The 16734-nt window shown below is 45.0% G+C and overlaps 1 protein-coding gene across 1 annotated transcript in view; it reads right to left on the bottom strand.

Moving 5' to 3' along the window:
• The window catches only part of T265_05897 (hypothetical protein), a gene marked incomplete at both ends in the record, with an annotated part of 69067 nt that overhangs the window by 6921 nt on the left and 45412 nt on the right, over positions 1-16734 (bottom strand). The window contains 4 exons of the mRNA XM_009171026.1: positions 6773-6962; positions 11373-11570; positions 13953-14339; positions 15124-16005. Of these exons, the coding sequence (XP_009169290.1) occupies positions 6773-6962; positions 11373-11570; positions 13953-14339; positions 15124-16005 (1657 nt within the window). The remainder of the gene's footprint in view (positions 1-6772; positions 6963-11372; positions 11571-13952; positions 14340-15123; positions 16006-16734) is intronic.

Consider the following 16734-nt stretch of genomic DNA (forward strand, 5'->3'; position numbering starts at 1 on the left):
GTCCATCTTTACTCTTTTCTTTACAGTAAGGCTTTCAAATAAATCATGGTTGTACGGCAGTGAAGCATTGGTGATAAACACTGATGTCATGCTGCCGGTGATGATGTTGCTGATTCAAATCGGGTTGTTTTATTGCTTGCTTTGAACAATTCAGTCACCAAGAATGTCAAAGAACTTTTATGGATCGGCGTACTTTGTCTTGGAAGGCGGTCTAATTAAATCGAAAGCGATTACACTGCGGTTTCAGCTACGGTCAAACTGTTTCCTTGTCAGCTCCAGCGCGTTAGGGAACAGAATCCTCAACTAACGTGTTGAAAACGACGAATGGATCCAGTCCAACGTCGTTACCATCCATATCGGTGTGACTTGTTTGAGCAAATCCTTCAGTACTCCAGACGGTGCTTGTAAACAAAGGAACTTGTGGATTATGCTCGGAGACACAAATTACTACTGATTTTGATAAAGTACTAGCAAGTTGTCGACAAATACTCACATCTGCACTGTAACCATATTTTGGCAGGAGACTCAACTGTATCTGTCATAAACGGAAAATTCAGCTAGATTCAGCTGAGTATGCTATCGGAACCGATTCCGTACGCAAAGGAGTGCATTTCCCGAAAATGGATACCTTGAGAAATGCCACCCGCACCGTGTTTTTCGCTTTTTGACTTTGACACTTTCAGGGTTCCCCAAGCTGTAGTTGAACCAGTAAGGAAATTAGTTAATTTGGTTTCCTTCTCGAATAAACGCTTCTACCATGGCCCTATCTGATAGGTGAACGATTGCCATTTGTAATTTATGTTATTCCAAGGTGGGTTCTGGACAAATTATTATCGACGTCCTTTTCTCTAATTCGTAAATATTTGGCGGTGATATCTAACCGAATAGAACTATCCAGTTCAGCGATCAAGCAAGCAACCGTTAGGGGCGAAATGCTTCTTTTTAGCTCTAGTTTGTCCAAGCGGATGCACGATCCATCAATGCTATATTGCTGTTTTTTGTGTACGTTGGTCGCTAGTGTGAAAAACGACTTTGTGTATCAGCCCTGGTGGCGTGAACGACGGTTTTGTCGGTTTACTGTGAGTTTTTGGACACCACACCACTGTTCTAATGTCTGCCTACCTTTTGCGGTAAACACCAGTGCGTTGTCAGTGAAGGTTATTGATAAGTTGAGCCACGTGAATCAGGGCCTAGTTTGAAATTGAGGGTGTCGCCCCGGTTTCCCTGGTTTCTGAAATACGGGACGCTGTATCGATGAAGCAGCGTGGAGTGATACCTGAACAACACAGTTTGAGCATACAGCTGTCAGGAAACAGTGGCAAGGAAAGAAGTAACTTCTACGGTGAATCAGTGCGCATTCGTTTGGCGGAAACTGAAAGATAGGATTCAGGAATCTGGGCCACCGATTCAGTGAGGTTTCAACCAACGTTCCTCTTTATCACACTCTTTTCACCGCACTTTTATGTCGTCCCTTGCAAATGAGAGATAAAACTCATTCTCCCGAACAATGCAGGAATTAAGTAATAATAATAAATAATAATCCTTCAGCTGTAACACCCTTTCGGTGCCTAGCTGCCATGCCACCCGGAGGAAGCACGAGGGCTGGGATACTGCCAGGTCGCCCAGGCCTAGACAGGAATTAAGTAGCATGGGTGTGCTCTAATTTGCACACGAAAACGGTTTTGACGGGATGCTGAACTGGATCCGGCTGAATCCAAACTTTGTCGTGAATTCCGCTGAGTAGCCTCTCAAAACCAGGGGAAAGTATTTGTTTCAATATCCCCATGGTTTGGACAAGAACACACTCACGAACGTTAATGAGTTTGGAATCTCGTCACCAGGCCAACGGTTAAAATAGGAGCAAAAAGTAAAATACGCAGCGACGCCCCCCCTGCACGTCACACCCAACTGAATGCTGTGAGACAGTCTAGAGGGCCGTTGAGTGACTTGGCCGGTTGCTTTGTGTCACATGATCAAGGCAGACTCATTGTTCGTACGAAACGTTTTGACAGCACAGTACCGGGTTTCACATAAGTATAGCGACTGCCTCGGCTCTAGCCAAGCAACGTCGTTGAATAGATAATGGCAGTCTGTTTGGTACACGGTGAATGAATTCAAATGACTCATTTGGGATGAATGCACACCCGGTGTCAATTAGGTGGGATGCGATTGAGCTCCTGGCTGAACTGTTGAGGTTGGTGGTATTCCGCTAATAGGGGTGCTCGCGTATTCTCTTAGAAAGTTGCCGTGTCGTGGGCCCAACATACTCCGCTGAACAACAGCAGGAGAAAGAATACACAACCATATTCTGTGTGAGTAGTGGCATCTTGTCTTTGAGGTTTAAGTTGAGCAAAGGGTTGGTCGTAAACCAAGACCGCAGTGTTCCAGGCGGAAACGTGCCCTATAGCGATGGAGACAGGCGGCGATCGACCATATCCACCAACAGATTGACTTTATACGGTAAACCCAAGTATATTGGCTTCTTTCCAACGTTCGTGATAAGGCGATCGGACATAATCTTGGTTACAAATCTCTCGGGGTAACCATTGGCTCGGAGCACGTTAGCAATGGGCTGCAGTTCAAAGTCAGCTGTATCGGCAGAGCAAATACGTTTTGCTCGGTTCGTTAAAGTTTGAATCGGGGTTCGTTATCGCCTCAGTGGCAAAAAAACTCCGAAAGTTCGTGCACTATTCCGTCCACGTGGGCTCTCTGTAGACAGACCTCTGAATTGAACCCGTGGAGAGTCTGATTAACTTAACATGCAGAAAGAGTTTTCAGCAACTCTCTTTGAAATGAGAGAAATTTTCAATGCCATTTTATGCCCCATCGTTCTGGAAAGCGGTTGTGAACCGATGCTAAGGACTTTCGCACTGTCGGCTTCCGTTCTGATATTCTGACTGGACGTTTGAAGTACCAGTCTGCTGAGATAGTTTTCAATCTGCGCGAATTGTTTGCTTCTTTACGTTTCGCTTTCTTCTTCAACAACAGTGAAGTCCTGTCAAGAACACCGAGGTTTACAAGAAGCATTGGTGCCTCAGCGTTATTTAGCCAAAGAACTTATCCGTACCTACTGCCGTCTTGGGAAGGTCAAGAGGCTAACCAGTGGTCACAATCGGATGTCCATCAGAGACCATTTGAAGCCAACCTGGGCTCACAAATCTTGAACAAGGTAATGAAGAAAAGTTTCTCGACAAATACACCCATTTGCATGGTTCTGACGAACCATCATAAACGAGAGATGCAGCTGGGTTTCAGATGAGTCTCCTGTCAAAACCAAACTGCTAAGCAGATCAGTGTATTTGTCAAAATCTGTCCAACTGGGGTTCAAGTAGAACATAAGGTTGACGGAAACTCGGATACTGCACCTACCTGATGAGCCAGCCCGAGGCGAGACTGGTAGTGCTGTCGAAGAGTTTTCAGCAACCTTATGAGTAGTGTATGACATCTTATCCAGTCATGCTAATCCTTGATTTATCATCAAACAGACGTGGATGTTTCGGCTGGACACAGCAAATAGGTGCGCACAGGTGTGCCTGTTTCGGTAGTCCGTCTTGCCCAAAAACGGTCGATGATTAAAATCGAAGATCAAGATTTTGGGTGCATCCTTTCTGACACGGAACATTTCACTGAGTTCAGACGTCTATAAAAAGCAGACACCTCCAAGTATGATAATACTTCGCTGATTCGAGTGCATCGAATACTCGAATGACATTGAATAGTGGACTGGACGAGCGGTATGGTTAGACGACGGTTATGAAGTGTTTTTAAAGACACCTTGTTTACACTTTGTCTAGATGGGCTACCTTTCACTAGGTCGCTCAGTTACCTGGAGATTACCGTAAAGTTGATGTTGAACAGTTGACCTTGACTTTGAGCCAGTCCCACAGCATTACCAGGAAGTCACGCTATTGGTGAGTGACTGCTCAGAGGCAAAAATACCTCAGGGATCTATGCCAACGGCGAGCTCGGATCGTTGCTTTTCAAAGACGTACTTTTTGAGCAGCGTGAGGGCAAGACGGCTTTTGGCCTATAAAGGTTTCTGTTAGCATGTCGGGATTTGTGGAATATCTTACGGGGAACCGAAAGCTGCCATCCGTTCACGAAGCAGTACTCTTCACTTGGCACCTGATAAGGTTGTGAACGTGGAAGCATGTAACCTCTGCCGAATGGAACGGGCCTCACCGGAATCACGCGTCAGTGAGCCTCAACCCATCGCACGAATAACTACTGACTTGTCTCTTTTGATGGGGATCTCGCAGTACACACACACACACGACAAACTCGGAGAATAGAATACCGACCAACTGATCAACAAGTGTGTCCAAACCAGGACAGTTAACGGGTTGTGGGTGGAGGCGTCGGGGTGAACCAGTCGCATCGTTCGATTGATCACACGTACTGATTTAAGTGAGGATAGCGCGATCTAGTGGAGTGGTGGTACCATGCGGATCTCGTGTGGTAAGTGCCCAGATCACAAACCCCGACATGGCCAACGATTTGCGCTGTATATGAACTCTGATTAGAACAACGCATGGGTCGCTTCGGAGTGAGCAAACCGAAATAGGTTGGGACATTTCACGACAGAGCGTGAGTTCTATAAATTTCACAGCTACTCACAAGTAATTTCACTGTTCCTGGTCGTAGTTTTACACTAAGATCTGTTGGTGGATCCAACCGTACTGTTGCAGCAAGAAATGTTTTAACAGTCTGCAATTTTTGGTAGTGCGAACTTGTGTACATGTGAGAACATGCTTACATGAGAATAGGACTGACTGAGATAGAGGTTCCGCGTCACACTTTTGTAGAAGTTGGATGACGTGTGCGTTGAATGGACAAATCTTCAGTGTCCCCATGACAACGGCTCCAAAATGCTGCCATTGAAAGTAAGAAGGCCTTCGCTGCGGAGTTGTTTATCGGGGGAACACCAACTGAACAGTTAGAGGCCATTTGAGGGGAAGGCAAAACTCTCACATGCATCTTGTTTATAAAAACTAACTATCCTTCTTCTCCTGTCTTCCTGAACTTTCCTGGATTTTCACTGACTGTTGCTCAAATGCAAGCAAACGCGACTCCACGAATTCCGTAATAGATCCCACTTTTCAAGAGACGCGAAGCGGGTTTACGAGAAAACATACTACTCGCTTGCCTCATCAGCAGTATCCACTATTACGCCATGAAGCCAAGTTGTTCATTAACACTGTTCTTTTCCCGAAAGCATATGACAGCATAGAAGACGTACCGGGGTCTCTGAGTCTCTGGCATCAGACAGCCTCTAACCCGTTTGTCAGTAGACACTCCGTTTGGACTCATTTCTTGCGTATCTGTCAGCGGCACTTGATGGACAAAGTCTGTTCGGGAATATGGGCCGCAGCCAATTTAATTGAACAGGAATTAGTCGTGGAAATGAAAAGGTTATGGGAGACCGCCTCATCGCTTAATAGTGAGGCAGAGAAATACTAAAGTAGGATCCGAGGGGCCTAGGGCCACTTGGTAACGGGCACTGCAGAACCAAGAATGGGATATGGTTGTCACACAATGTTCCAATGAGACGATCCGAAAATGGATGTTTGAAGATACCGTCGGAAACAAACTTTAGACCGTCGTTCAGCATCAAATGACGCAGTCGTTTTAGGTGATCAATCGTCGACCAACAGTGGTGTTGTAGTGGAAGACTAAAATTTGACAGAAATTCCATTCCGCTGACTTTTTTTGAACGGACAGGCATGATTTAACAGCCTAGATAGTGTGATGTTACTCGAAGAGCTGCTTAAACGGCAATTCCGTGGTTCGAATTCGACCTCCGCCCCTTGACTTCCCCTGTCTGGGCTTAGGAAACCTGGCAGTATCCCAGTCCTCGTGCTTTTCCTTAGGTAGCACGGCAACTAGGCACCGGAAAGGTGTTACAGCTGAACGATTTTTTTATTGTCTATAATCAACGCATCACAAAACTTGAATTTTTCTTCAGTTCTGCAAAAATGGGGGCAATAGCTGCTGAGAATGTTTGTATGGCCACGGTTGTGTTTCCTCACCTTTGACGACAAGTTACTTTAGATTATTCAGTCACGTGACAGCTTGGGTGTGGTAGTCTCCCTATTCACGTCCTATTCACAACTGCCTACAACGTATTGATTTGTACTGCTCTCCTGGAATGCGCCCATGTGGAATCTCTGTTTCGGAATGCTTTGAACGGCGGTAGGATTTGTCCCACCCAAATGACTGGCAAAATTTTGGCAACGATGCAGGGGAAATCCTCAAGTTCTTTCGGCTCATCGTGGTTTCCCTGGACCGCTTTGAAATCAGCCAAATGCAGGATGTCAGTTGATTTTAACAAATCGAGCGCCATGTGATGTTCGGTGCGGGAAGTTTAAATTAAAAAAGAAGTGATGTGAAATAACACGACCTTGTAAGACGGTGCCACAATCGATCGGATCTGTTCATGATAGGCTAACAATCGACAAAGATTTTTATGAACGCTCGCTAGGGATAAGAGAGCAGAAACAATTCAGGTGACTTTTGTGAAGTGGTTCGTTGGAATAAATACTTAATACAAGTTGATTTGGAAACCGATCGTTACCCAGAAACTCTCAAGGTCAAAGATTCTTGGCTTGTGAATCCGCCGTGACTATAGCTAATGGAATTTCCGCCATCCTATGCTTTTATTCCATTACAAGTATAAGATTATTAGGCAAATGAAACTCATCGTGACATAGTTGAAGCGTTTAAACACGAGTATCGTTCAGAACCAAATGACTAGACATTCGAACAATCTCACCGGACCGAGCGCTTGCCACATTCTTCCTTCGAGGGATACTTGAAGTCCTTCGGGGTATACGAACTTCTGACTTGTCTGTTTTCTCTTGGGAGTTTGATTGGTTCTTTTGGGAAGCACCGCTTGATGGTCTTGACTGGTCACTTTGCCCCTCTTTGTCATTGGAAACGTTGAACTTTCTATTCAGATAAGCCTAAAAGTGCAAAAGCAATGGTGGAACCGTGGGTTTGAATCGTATTTTGAAATGTCACAAAACAAAAGTAGACACAGTCTTAAGGTTTTCGGAATACCTGGAAGGTGTAGAACGCCGGGTAAGATGAGAGAAAACTCAATGTTTGCCGAGTAGATGCCTTAGATAAGGGGACACATCATAGTTCATAACTAAAATAACAAAATCAAAGAAACCTCAAAGAATTTTCAGTAACCTTATGAGTACTGCATTAACGCTTATTCATTTATCGCGATATCTTGAATATCGTACCGACTGAAACATGAGACGGCCTGGTGCGGAATATTCAGTTGCCTGGAAACATCCCAAACGTGAGATTCAGATGGGTTCCAGGTGGGTGTCTCGCAAGACCAAAATTTGTTTTCAAATGAGTGTATTTCCCTTTAAAAAAAATCGAACCGTTCAACTGCGTTGTAATCTTGGTGCATACTGCCACGTATCAAAACAGAGCGACCAAGAAGGAAGCTGCTCAAATTCGCGACTTCGATAAACATATATTCAGGGGCTCTGATACGACTTTCACAAACGTTTTACAAATAACAGGTGGTTTTTACTTTGTCCCAACCCTTTAGATAGCATTCTGTGAAAAATCAAGTATTTCTGGCTTGCCAAATACGAGGATAAAACCGTAAAATTAAAAAAAAACAGATTAAAATGTCGCGTTCATTTAGATCTGGTTGAGCGGTGGTTGAAATAAACGACAGCAGTGCGTCTACAACTCAGTGGGTCTCACCGCCAAACTGCGGGCACGGATATTCAATGAACCAATGCGAGCTTTTGTCCTTCAGGTGCTGAATCGCCCAGAAACGCTGTTCAGCTGCCGCATTGGCAGCCACAAGAAATGCGTACTTCACGACACTATAGAGAATTTCGAACCTGCGAACTTCGGGTTAGTGATCGAACCACTCAAAATCTAGGCCCCGAGGGGCTGAGTATCATTGTGACTAGCTCGTACTTAGGGGAATACAGCGCCATATGCTTGTTCACACGCAAATAGCGCAAAGTTTATAAACCCTGACACCTACAATGTGACCCATATTCTCACGGCTATGGTGCAATACAGCTACAAAGCACCGTTTCAGAAGGGTCTGATAAACAAGCGGTAGTTTTTAATTGGTCAACGCTTCGCTTTTGACACAGAAGCTTCATCAGGCAAGTGAGCCACTACCAACAAACCTCAGCTGCGCTGGTCATTGCCATATTCCTCGAAGTGGACCCCGAAAGGGGCATACGAATAATTAAAGACATTGTCAGACATGGCCCAGTCGCGCCCTCAATGGCGCTCGTGAATCTAAACTATTGCTTTGAATGCATAACGCCCTTCTGACAGTCCAATGACAGTGCTGTATTTATGCACCAATTGATCAGCTCCCGCCTCCAATACGCAGCTACCTACTCCACCTCCCCAAATCATCGGTGAACGAAACTGTGGCATCTACAACCGCTGTACGACAAGTTCGCGGTTTTTACAGCTGACTATGATGATGATGATGATGATGATGATGATGATGATGATGATGATGATGATGATGATGATGATGATTATGATGATCATGATGTTGATGATGATTATGATTATGATGATGATGATGATTATGATGATGATGATGATGATGATGATGATGATGATTATGATGGTGATGATGATGGTGATGATGATGACGATGATGATGATTCGGATGATGATGATGATGATGATAATGAGCACGTCACCACGTTGGTCGGATCTTAAAGCAGACAGAGAATCAATCACTAAGACGTTATCAGATTAGCGTTCTAGATCCGTGTTGAATGTTAACGGTTCTTGTCGGTTAGTGTGCGTGCCAAAATCTTGCGTTGATAAGTTTGGTGAGTATCAAATTAGTTCCGATCGGCTTTGATTCCTTAATCTTCCCCTTCAGGGTGCTTCAATTGATGATTCACCTCGAACGCCACTGGTGGATTTTCTCTGGTCTTTGTGGGTTTGTGAGTGTTGCGACTACTTAGTTGGGGGAAGGGGAGATGGCCAACGTTAAGTGACCAACGTTAAGTGACCACTCCTCATCCTCCTCCTAATCGCGTTCTGATAATCGTGTTAGCTCGACTGACCCAAGATCGTTCTCCATACGCTTGCCAGTCCCACACCTTCTATTCTGTTAACGCTGGGACGCTTGGCAACTTTTACCAATTCGGCTATCAGTCTCTGTGACATGAACCGTATTGCTCGTATCAAAACCTCAGTCCCGTGTTCAGTGCGTGTCTCGCAATTGCCGAGTCTTTCATCTCCGTTTCTCGGTGGCCTGTTTATTCTTCTACTATGCTCTCCGATTTTTGTGCAAAGTTCCCTGACCATCTGTCCCATATGAACTCTAGTGCAGTCGTTACACTTAATTTTGCAGACACAGTCCCTGGTTCTGTTCGCCGGTAGGCGTTCCTTCAGTTGCACCAGTGCAGAGTGCAGAGTATTACCCTCCTGGAACACCAATCTTAAGTTAACCGTGTTTAGAATCCTGTGAATGGCCTTCGATGTCCCTGGTTTATATGGAATCACGGCAGTCCCACCCCATTCTCTGTTGGGTCTCACTACCGGTACCAGCACCCTTCGTAATTGACGCCTACTCAATCCACGCCTAATCCACGACCCCGAAGTTTGTTTTTTCTTTCAGTTTGGGCCGCTGTCCGATCAGCTTCTTCTGTGCACAGCGCCGTTATCCGCCTAAACATTGTTGGGGAAACCGACTTCGGATGGGTAGACGAGTAGTTCCTTATAGCCACAGTGTCTGTTGCCTTCTCGTACACTGTAGTCTTTAGTTCTCTGCCGACATTTTGTGTCATGCTGTCTGAAAAGGCCAGATTACTGGAAGTTGACTCTATCTCCATACAAAATTCGATTTGCGGATTCAGTTTATTCAGGCGGTTGCAAAACTCACTCAACTTGTCTCGTTTCATCAGTATGAAACTGTCATCTACATACCACCATAATATCTTGGGTGGGTACGGGGATCCGGGTAAAGCTCTCTGTTCGAATTTTTTCATAAATATATTTTCTAAAACCAGGAATATTGGAGGTCTCATTGCTAGATCTTGTTCTTGTGTGCCAACCACGGCACGGCTTCCAGTGGGTTCAGATGCACTAAAACATTCGGCTGAAAGCTTAAATCCAGTTAGCGAAATATACTCATTTGCAAAACAAATTTGGTTTTGTGACAGGCTCATCTAAACCCCTCGTTCGTGATGTTCTCAGCTGAATAAATGTACTGTTCCAGACCACCTCATGTTTCAGTTGGTGCGATATTCGAAATATCGCGATACATGTTTATAAGTAACGCACTACTTCTAAGGTTGCTGTAAGCTCTTTGACAGCCCAAGACCGGTTTCGCTCTTCTTTGGGCTCATCAGATAGGGTTTCCGTCAAACTTATGTTCTACTTGGAACCAAATTGCACGAAATCAGCGAAGTGCACACATTTGCAAACACGTTTGCTTTTGCGAGAGACTCAACTTGAACCCAGCTGAATCTCTAGTCTGTTATGTTCCCAGACAACTGAATTTGCTACATCTGGTTATCTTCCTGAGAAAAGCACGGGTTGATAACGTAAAGAATCAAGTTCTACTTGCATCGATCTATTGGCACAAGGAAGCATAACGATAGGGTGTGGCTTTTGGGCGGTCATTTCTGTGGACCAGCAACCCACCTAAAACTCTACTTTACAGCTAAACCTGAAGTTACGTAAATGATGAATCAGGTATGATCGTCAGGTAAAACAACGTGGCTGTTGAAAATGGTGCGTCACTTTAAACCTCGAAGCAAAATGAGTAGAAAAAATTAGAAAGGGCCTCGCTGCTGGTGTATAGCAAGCACTCTGAGATGACTTTATCCGCAAGCGCTGTTAATGGGGAAACAACTGGCGTTGACAGGCCGTCTTTTCTTGCAAAGCCTCTAATCCAACTCAGGAAAGGTCATGGGAAGACCGTCCTGGAAGGCAAACAACACAAAAGACTTATAAGCTCTTTCGCACCATTCTACCAGGTCACGCGTTCTCAACATCATGGTTTGTACCATTCTGAAGGAGGCACGGTGGACAAAAACTGTCTCGGTAAATGATGTTGAGCCACCGCAGATGATGTTGCTGAATGTCCAAAGACGGAGCTATCAAAAACAAACTCATCTTTGATATGGAAACCTCCAAATTACAACAGGGGGTTTGATAGTTAATTTGTTAATCTGTTAGAACGACAATCTCCGATCGCTCAAACAACAGACAAAACCTCAGGCAGTGCAAAGATTTAGTGATTTAGGTCAAAAGGTTTTTTTCCGACCGGATCATACAAGTCAAGTTATTGCAATAAGTGTTCAAAATCGTTACTGAACTGGTTACTTTCTGGTAAGTTTTACCTGAAAAATCATCTCTCTGCGCTGCTTTTCGAGTTCTCGCTTTCTCTCCCGCTGTTCCAGTTGATCCTTGGCATCCGAGGCTTTGTCGTTTGACGATGAATCAGTACCGTTGGTCGCCACTGTGCCCGAGGGTGACAACGCATTGGATGTAGAGGATGGGTGCGGCATTTCGGAGCACGGAATACTCCTTTTGTGAACCTAGATAAAAACACAGGTGAAACGGGCTTGATAAATTGCGTGATACTTCGTAAGTTGATTAAGACTTGAGATATTTTTTCGAGAAATACACTCATTTGCAAATCAATTTGGTTTTCACGAGAGACTCAACTGAATCTCTCTTTTATGATATTTTACCAGATTGATTTGCAAGTGAGTATATTTCACAAAAACAGTCCAATTGGGGTTCAAGTAGAACATGAGGTTGACGGAAACTCGGGGACTGCGCCTACCTGATGAGCCGTAAGAAGGACGCAACCGGTCTTGGGCTGTCGAAGAGTTTTCAGCAACCTTGTGAGTGGTTCCCTTGAGATATTTTTTTCCTAAAAAAGCTTATAAGGTGTATTTACACAGCTGTCAACGTCATACAGTGACTAGCCGTTCCACAGGTCAGGCAGGTGCCCAAAACAAAATTTTTGGGCTGGTAAATTTTACTCCGGTTGTGAAAAAGGTATCTGACCATGTCAGGACGCGCCAAGACATGGAAAAAGTGCATGCGTAGAGTGGCGCGTCCCCAAGGTCACCATCGGTACGACTCGTTCGGAAAGCGGGTGCGTTGGCGGAGCTCACCAAACACGGCTTAGCAACATGAGACCAATGGAGTGGGGCTGAAATTGTTCACGACCGCAATGCCGCCACTTGCTGTACAGAACGAACAAGTGAACGACCATATTTGGCCATTTAGTCATCCTCTGTATATATTTACACAGAATCTCTGTATGTTTTGTCCTGACAATACAGTCGTGTCCCAAGTTCTCTGTCTTCTCCTTATCGCCTAGTCTGGCAGGCTCAGTACCGGCGTAACCAACAGACGGCCACTCACGATACAAGGGACTAAATCAATCAGCGGTCGCAATCTTTCCATAAATCTTGACTGTGGAAGAAATATTGCCCCAATTTAACCGGGATTTCTTCTCACGGAGAAAACTACTTTTGATTTAGGGATGATCAAAGCCTTCCAGTAGCTCGGATGCGCTGATGGGTTGTTGGTCTGTTCGCCGAGCCTGGCAGTTGGATTGTAACCCTTTCATCACCAATCAAGGTGACAATGTCAGCGAGTGGGTCATCACTCAAGCCCGCACTGATGATCGGTGATGAAAAGTTTGCCATCCCATTACCAAGTTCAGCGAACAGACCAACAACCAACCTTTCGATGATAACTGAAGGGCGCCCGTTCAGATTCGTGGCATCAGACATCGAAAATCAACATATCGGAGGAGTGATAAACGACCTCAAATCTTTATGGGTTAACCTTCGGTCGGAGGGGTTCGCATACTCTTTGAGAACTGGAAATGCCGCAAGAAATGCTCATCTGTTACGTGTTTGAACTACTTCGGTTGGTAGCGGGTTCGATATCGAGACCACTTCCTGAGCACTTCGACACAGTTATTTTGAACTGTGTGGGCTACTTTGTGAGTCCAAGTTTCAAAATACAACTGCAGAATCAGTAGTGGGCATCGCCGAAGTCAATGAATTTATTCCAGGTCCTTGCCAGGAGTAGTTCAGTTATTAAATTCTTAGGGGGGTTCGGAGTTTGAATTCAGCTCAGAATTGAGTAAAATTTTGGTTCCATCCTGAATTTTGGGTGTATCAAGATGACACGAGATGGCCCAGTGGTCAGGGCGCGAATTTATCGATTGAAAACCCCGTGCTTTGGACCCAATTTCTTGATTTCGAATGCTCCTGTCTAGACTAGCGATATCTGAAACCTCATGCTTTCCCCATGAAACATGACACAGGATTGGCTTGCCGAACCCCGGGGCAGCTAACTTCAATCCAGCTAGTTCCAACGATCATTCATATCCTCAATGGCTGTCATTCATACACAGTGAAACAAAACTAAGGAAATTTAGCATAAACTTGCGTTGTTAGCATACTGAAATTCGGGGGATGAAGTCGGGGAATGGCGACAACTGTGAAACAGTGTCTAGGTCGAAAGTAAACAATGTGAGCCAGGTGCCCTGTTTCTGTTCTGCAGAGTCCCTGTCTGAAAATCGAACAAAAACTACAGAGAAAAAAGCTCTTCTGTCTCGTCGCACGTCCTGGTTGGTTCTCGCAAGCAAGGAACTTTTAATAAAACGTGACCTGTGATGAAGATCGAACCCAGATGGTTTGTACTACATCAAGTAAGCAATGTTATAGAGAGAGATTAGTCTTAGAATTCTAGGAACTGAGAGATGGCGCGACAGTATTCCTTCGAGGGAGACATCACACACTTAATTCCACTTGAGGGAGGGACCGTCTGTCTTTGCTGAAAACTTGTTTTTTCAAGTCGAACACAAGTTCAGTCAATCCAAAGCTTGCAGTAAACAAACTGTCCACTATGCACAAAGTAACCCCCTTTAGACAAGACATATTACTTACATCTTTGGGTGCGGCCTCAGCTGAGAAAGTTTTGGATGGCAGTATACCGTTTGGTGGCAGTTTGGTTAATTTGTTCCCGATTGCTTTGGACATTTTCGCGGACAACGTGGTTCGTGCATCAAGCAGCGTTCCGAAGCTTTGTTCGTCTTGGCTGTTCGAATGCTTCAGCGGCTGTTTCCTCGTGCGACTCAGTGCTCTTGGCAGCGTGTGTATGGGAACCGCAGGGCGACCGGAATCGAACGGAATGAAAAAGGATTGGATCCTTGAACCGTTGGATTCCTTTTGCTCGGGTTTGGAGTCCGGACTAACAGCTTCAACCTCTGCATTTGGGGAACTTGCCGGGATATCTGGTGGAATCTTTTCCGTCTTTATAGGTGGACTGGTATTCTGGAATTTAGATGCACAGGGGTCGAAATGTGGCTAGGCGTGGTGAGTAAGGCACGTGGACAAATAGAAACTGGAAGGCAAGCAATGTATACTGGACTTCTTGGAAAATAATGGATTATCTTCTATATAGACGAAGTACACTACTCATAAGGTTACTGAAAACCCTTCGACAACCAACGACCGGTTTTACCCATTTTGGGAACCACCGAGAAGGGAATCCGCTGTTCCCATAATGTTGTTTGGCTTCTGTTGATTACTTATCAAATCTCGTGGGGATGATGCATTCAAAGGTTGTAAGATCTGTAACATCATATAGCCCCCGTTCCTTCTGGAATCCCTTCTAATGAAGATCATCTTGGGTGTAAAGAAGTACAATAAAGGAATGCATCTTGTCATAACCTGGGAAAATCAAACCAACTAGGAGAAACTCCTTCTGTTCAGGTCATCGTGACCAGCCCACTGGGAATACGAATAGACTAAAACCGTTATCTGCCTTCCACCAACATATTCCTTTGTGGAGGTAGACATTATTCACTGAACTAGACTAGTGTCTTATTCAGGCAGTGTTTTCACTTGAGCGATGAAGGTACTTGGTAACTTAGAGAGACTTACTGATGTTGGTCCCTTGAGCGTTTGAATCTCGTCTACAGGCTTTTTTGTAATCAGACAAAATGTGATAGACAGACAGCTTCCACAGACCACATAAGTGTACGGGTGTCAACGTGTTTGCTCTTTAGAAATGACCGTTTTATGTCGGGCAGCCAGACAGTTGAGAGAGACTTACTGATGTTGGTCCCTTGAGCGTTTGAATCTCGTCCAGTGCTTCACTGGTTTGACACATCTGGTCCGTGGATGTGTTGGGAACCAATGGCGATACATTCTTGTTCTCCGTCGCCAGAAGCACTGAGTTGGTAAAACAGTAGTTGGATGGAATACCACAGCCGTTTGGTCCAGCAATCAATGTCGGAACGACAGAGGGACGATCCCATGTTGCTCGGGGATGATGGAATGGGGGGGCCGGGTTGTAAGCAAAAGCTGGTTGGACAAATTGACCCGGTGTTGATTCGACCGGGTAGAAAACCGGCACCATACAAGAATTACCACCAGCCGAGGGATGGAATGCATCTGGTGGGTACAAGTTGTAATGACTTATTTGAGATCGTGATCTTCGTGGGCCACGAAAGTGGCAAAGCTGTGCTGTCCTCGCTGACAGTGTGTCTGCCTCTCGAAGGATTTGATTACGGCTTCGTCTCCCAACCGGTGCGGATGCTCTGTGAGGTCGATGAACGTCTTGAAAAGCATCGTGATCATAACAATCCTGTTCACAGTCAGTATAGTCATCGGCCCGTTCATCAGGTTCCATTCTATCATTCAAAGAATCTGGAAGGTGATCTTGCGATCGTCCAACAGGTAGCCATCCGTGGTTTCCAGTTCCACCACCATTATATAGCTCCGAAGCACCCACAGTATCACCTGATAAACGACTGTTTGGTCGTGATAGTTTCGGTCTTGCTCTGGCGTGGTCACGTGTGCGGTTTACCGACTGGGCGACGGAAAACGGTTCATGATACGGATCCACACCTCTTCCTGGGACGTTATTTCGGTCTCCTGGTCTCCTGGTGACGACCGAAGATCTTGATCGAGATCTGTGACCATCTTGTGGTTCCTGCACAAAATTTAATAAATAGAAAATGAACACAACGGAGACAATGGTCAAAAGTGATTGAATTATGACTGAAAAATAGGCAAAATCCTTTTATAGTAATCATGCGTGCGAATGGACTTTGTGAGTTCAAGAAGATGTACTCAAAAGGGTCAACCTTGTCGACATTCAGGGCGAAACAGATCAGAATTTCGCAAGCACATTCACATGCTGATAGACTCCAAGTAGTTTCTTATTGTACCCGGCCAAAATTATTTATGGTATATGAACTTGACAGTAAGATACTTTTAAAGTCAACTTCGTTCATTGTTATCAGCTTGATGGTGGAAAGGACACCCTGTCCCACTGTGATCGCGACAGAAAACCCCCACTTCGGGCATCTAATTGTGTCACTGCGCAAAGCGTCCCCAAGGTCGTTGGTTATTTGTACACAACTGTTCTTCTAATTGGGATCTTCAACTGTACTACAAAGTCCAAAAGAAACTACGATCAAGCGAAGTACACTCATGTGCAAACCAATTTGGTTTTGCGAGAGATTCATCTGGAACCGGGCTGAATCTTTATAAGCAATTCGATGTAATTCCCCAGGCCATCTCATGTTTCAGTTCTCACGAAATTCGAGATATCGCGAGATACTTATGGAGGTGCTACACTACTCTTAAGGGAGATTCAACTGGGTTCCAGGTGAGTCTCTCACAAATGAGTGTACCACGCTGATTTCGTGCAATTCGT

Source organism: Opisthorchis viverrini (assembly GCF_000715545.1).
Source record: "Opisthorchis viverrini unplaced genomic scaffold opera_v5_116, whole genome shotgun sequence".
NCBI classification, from domain to species: domain Eukaryota; kingdom Metazoa; phylum Platyhelminthes; class Trematoda; order Opisthorchiida; family Opisthorchiidae; genus Opisthorchis; species Opisthorchis viverrini.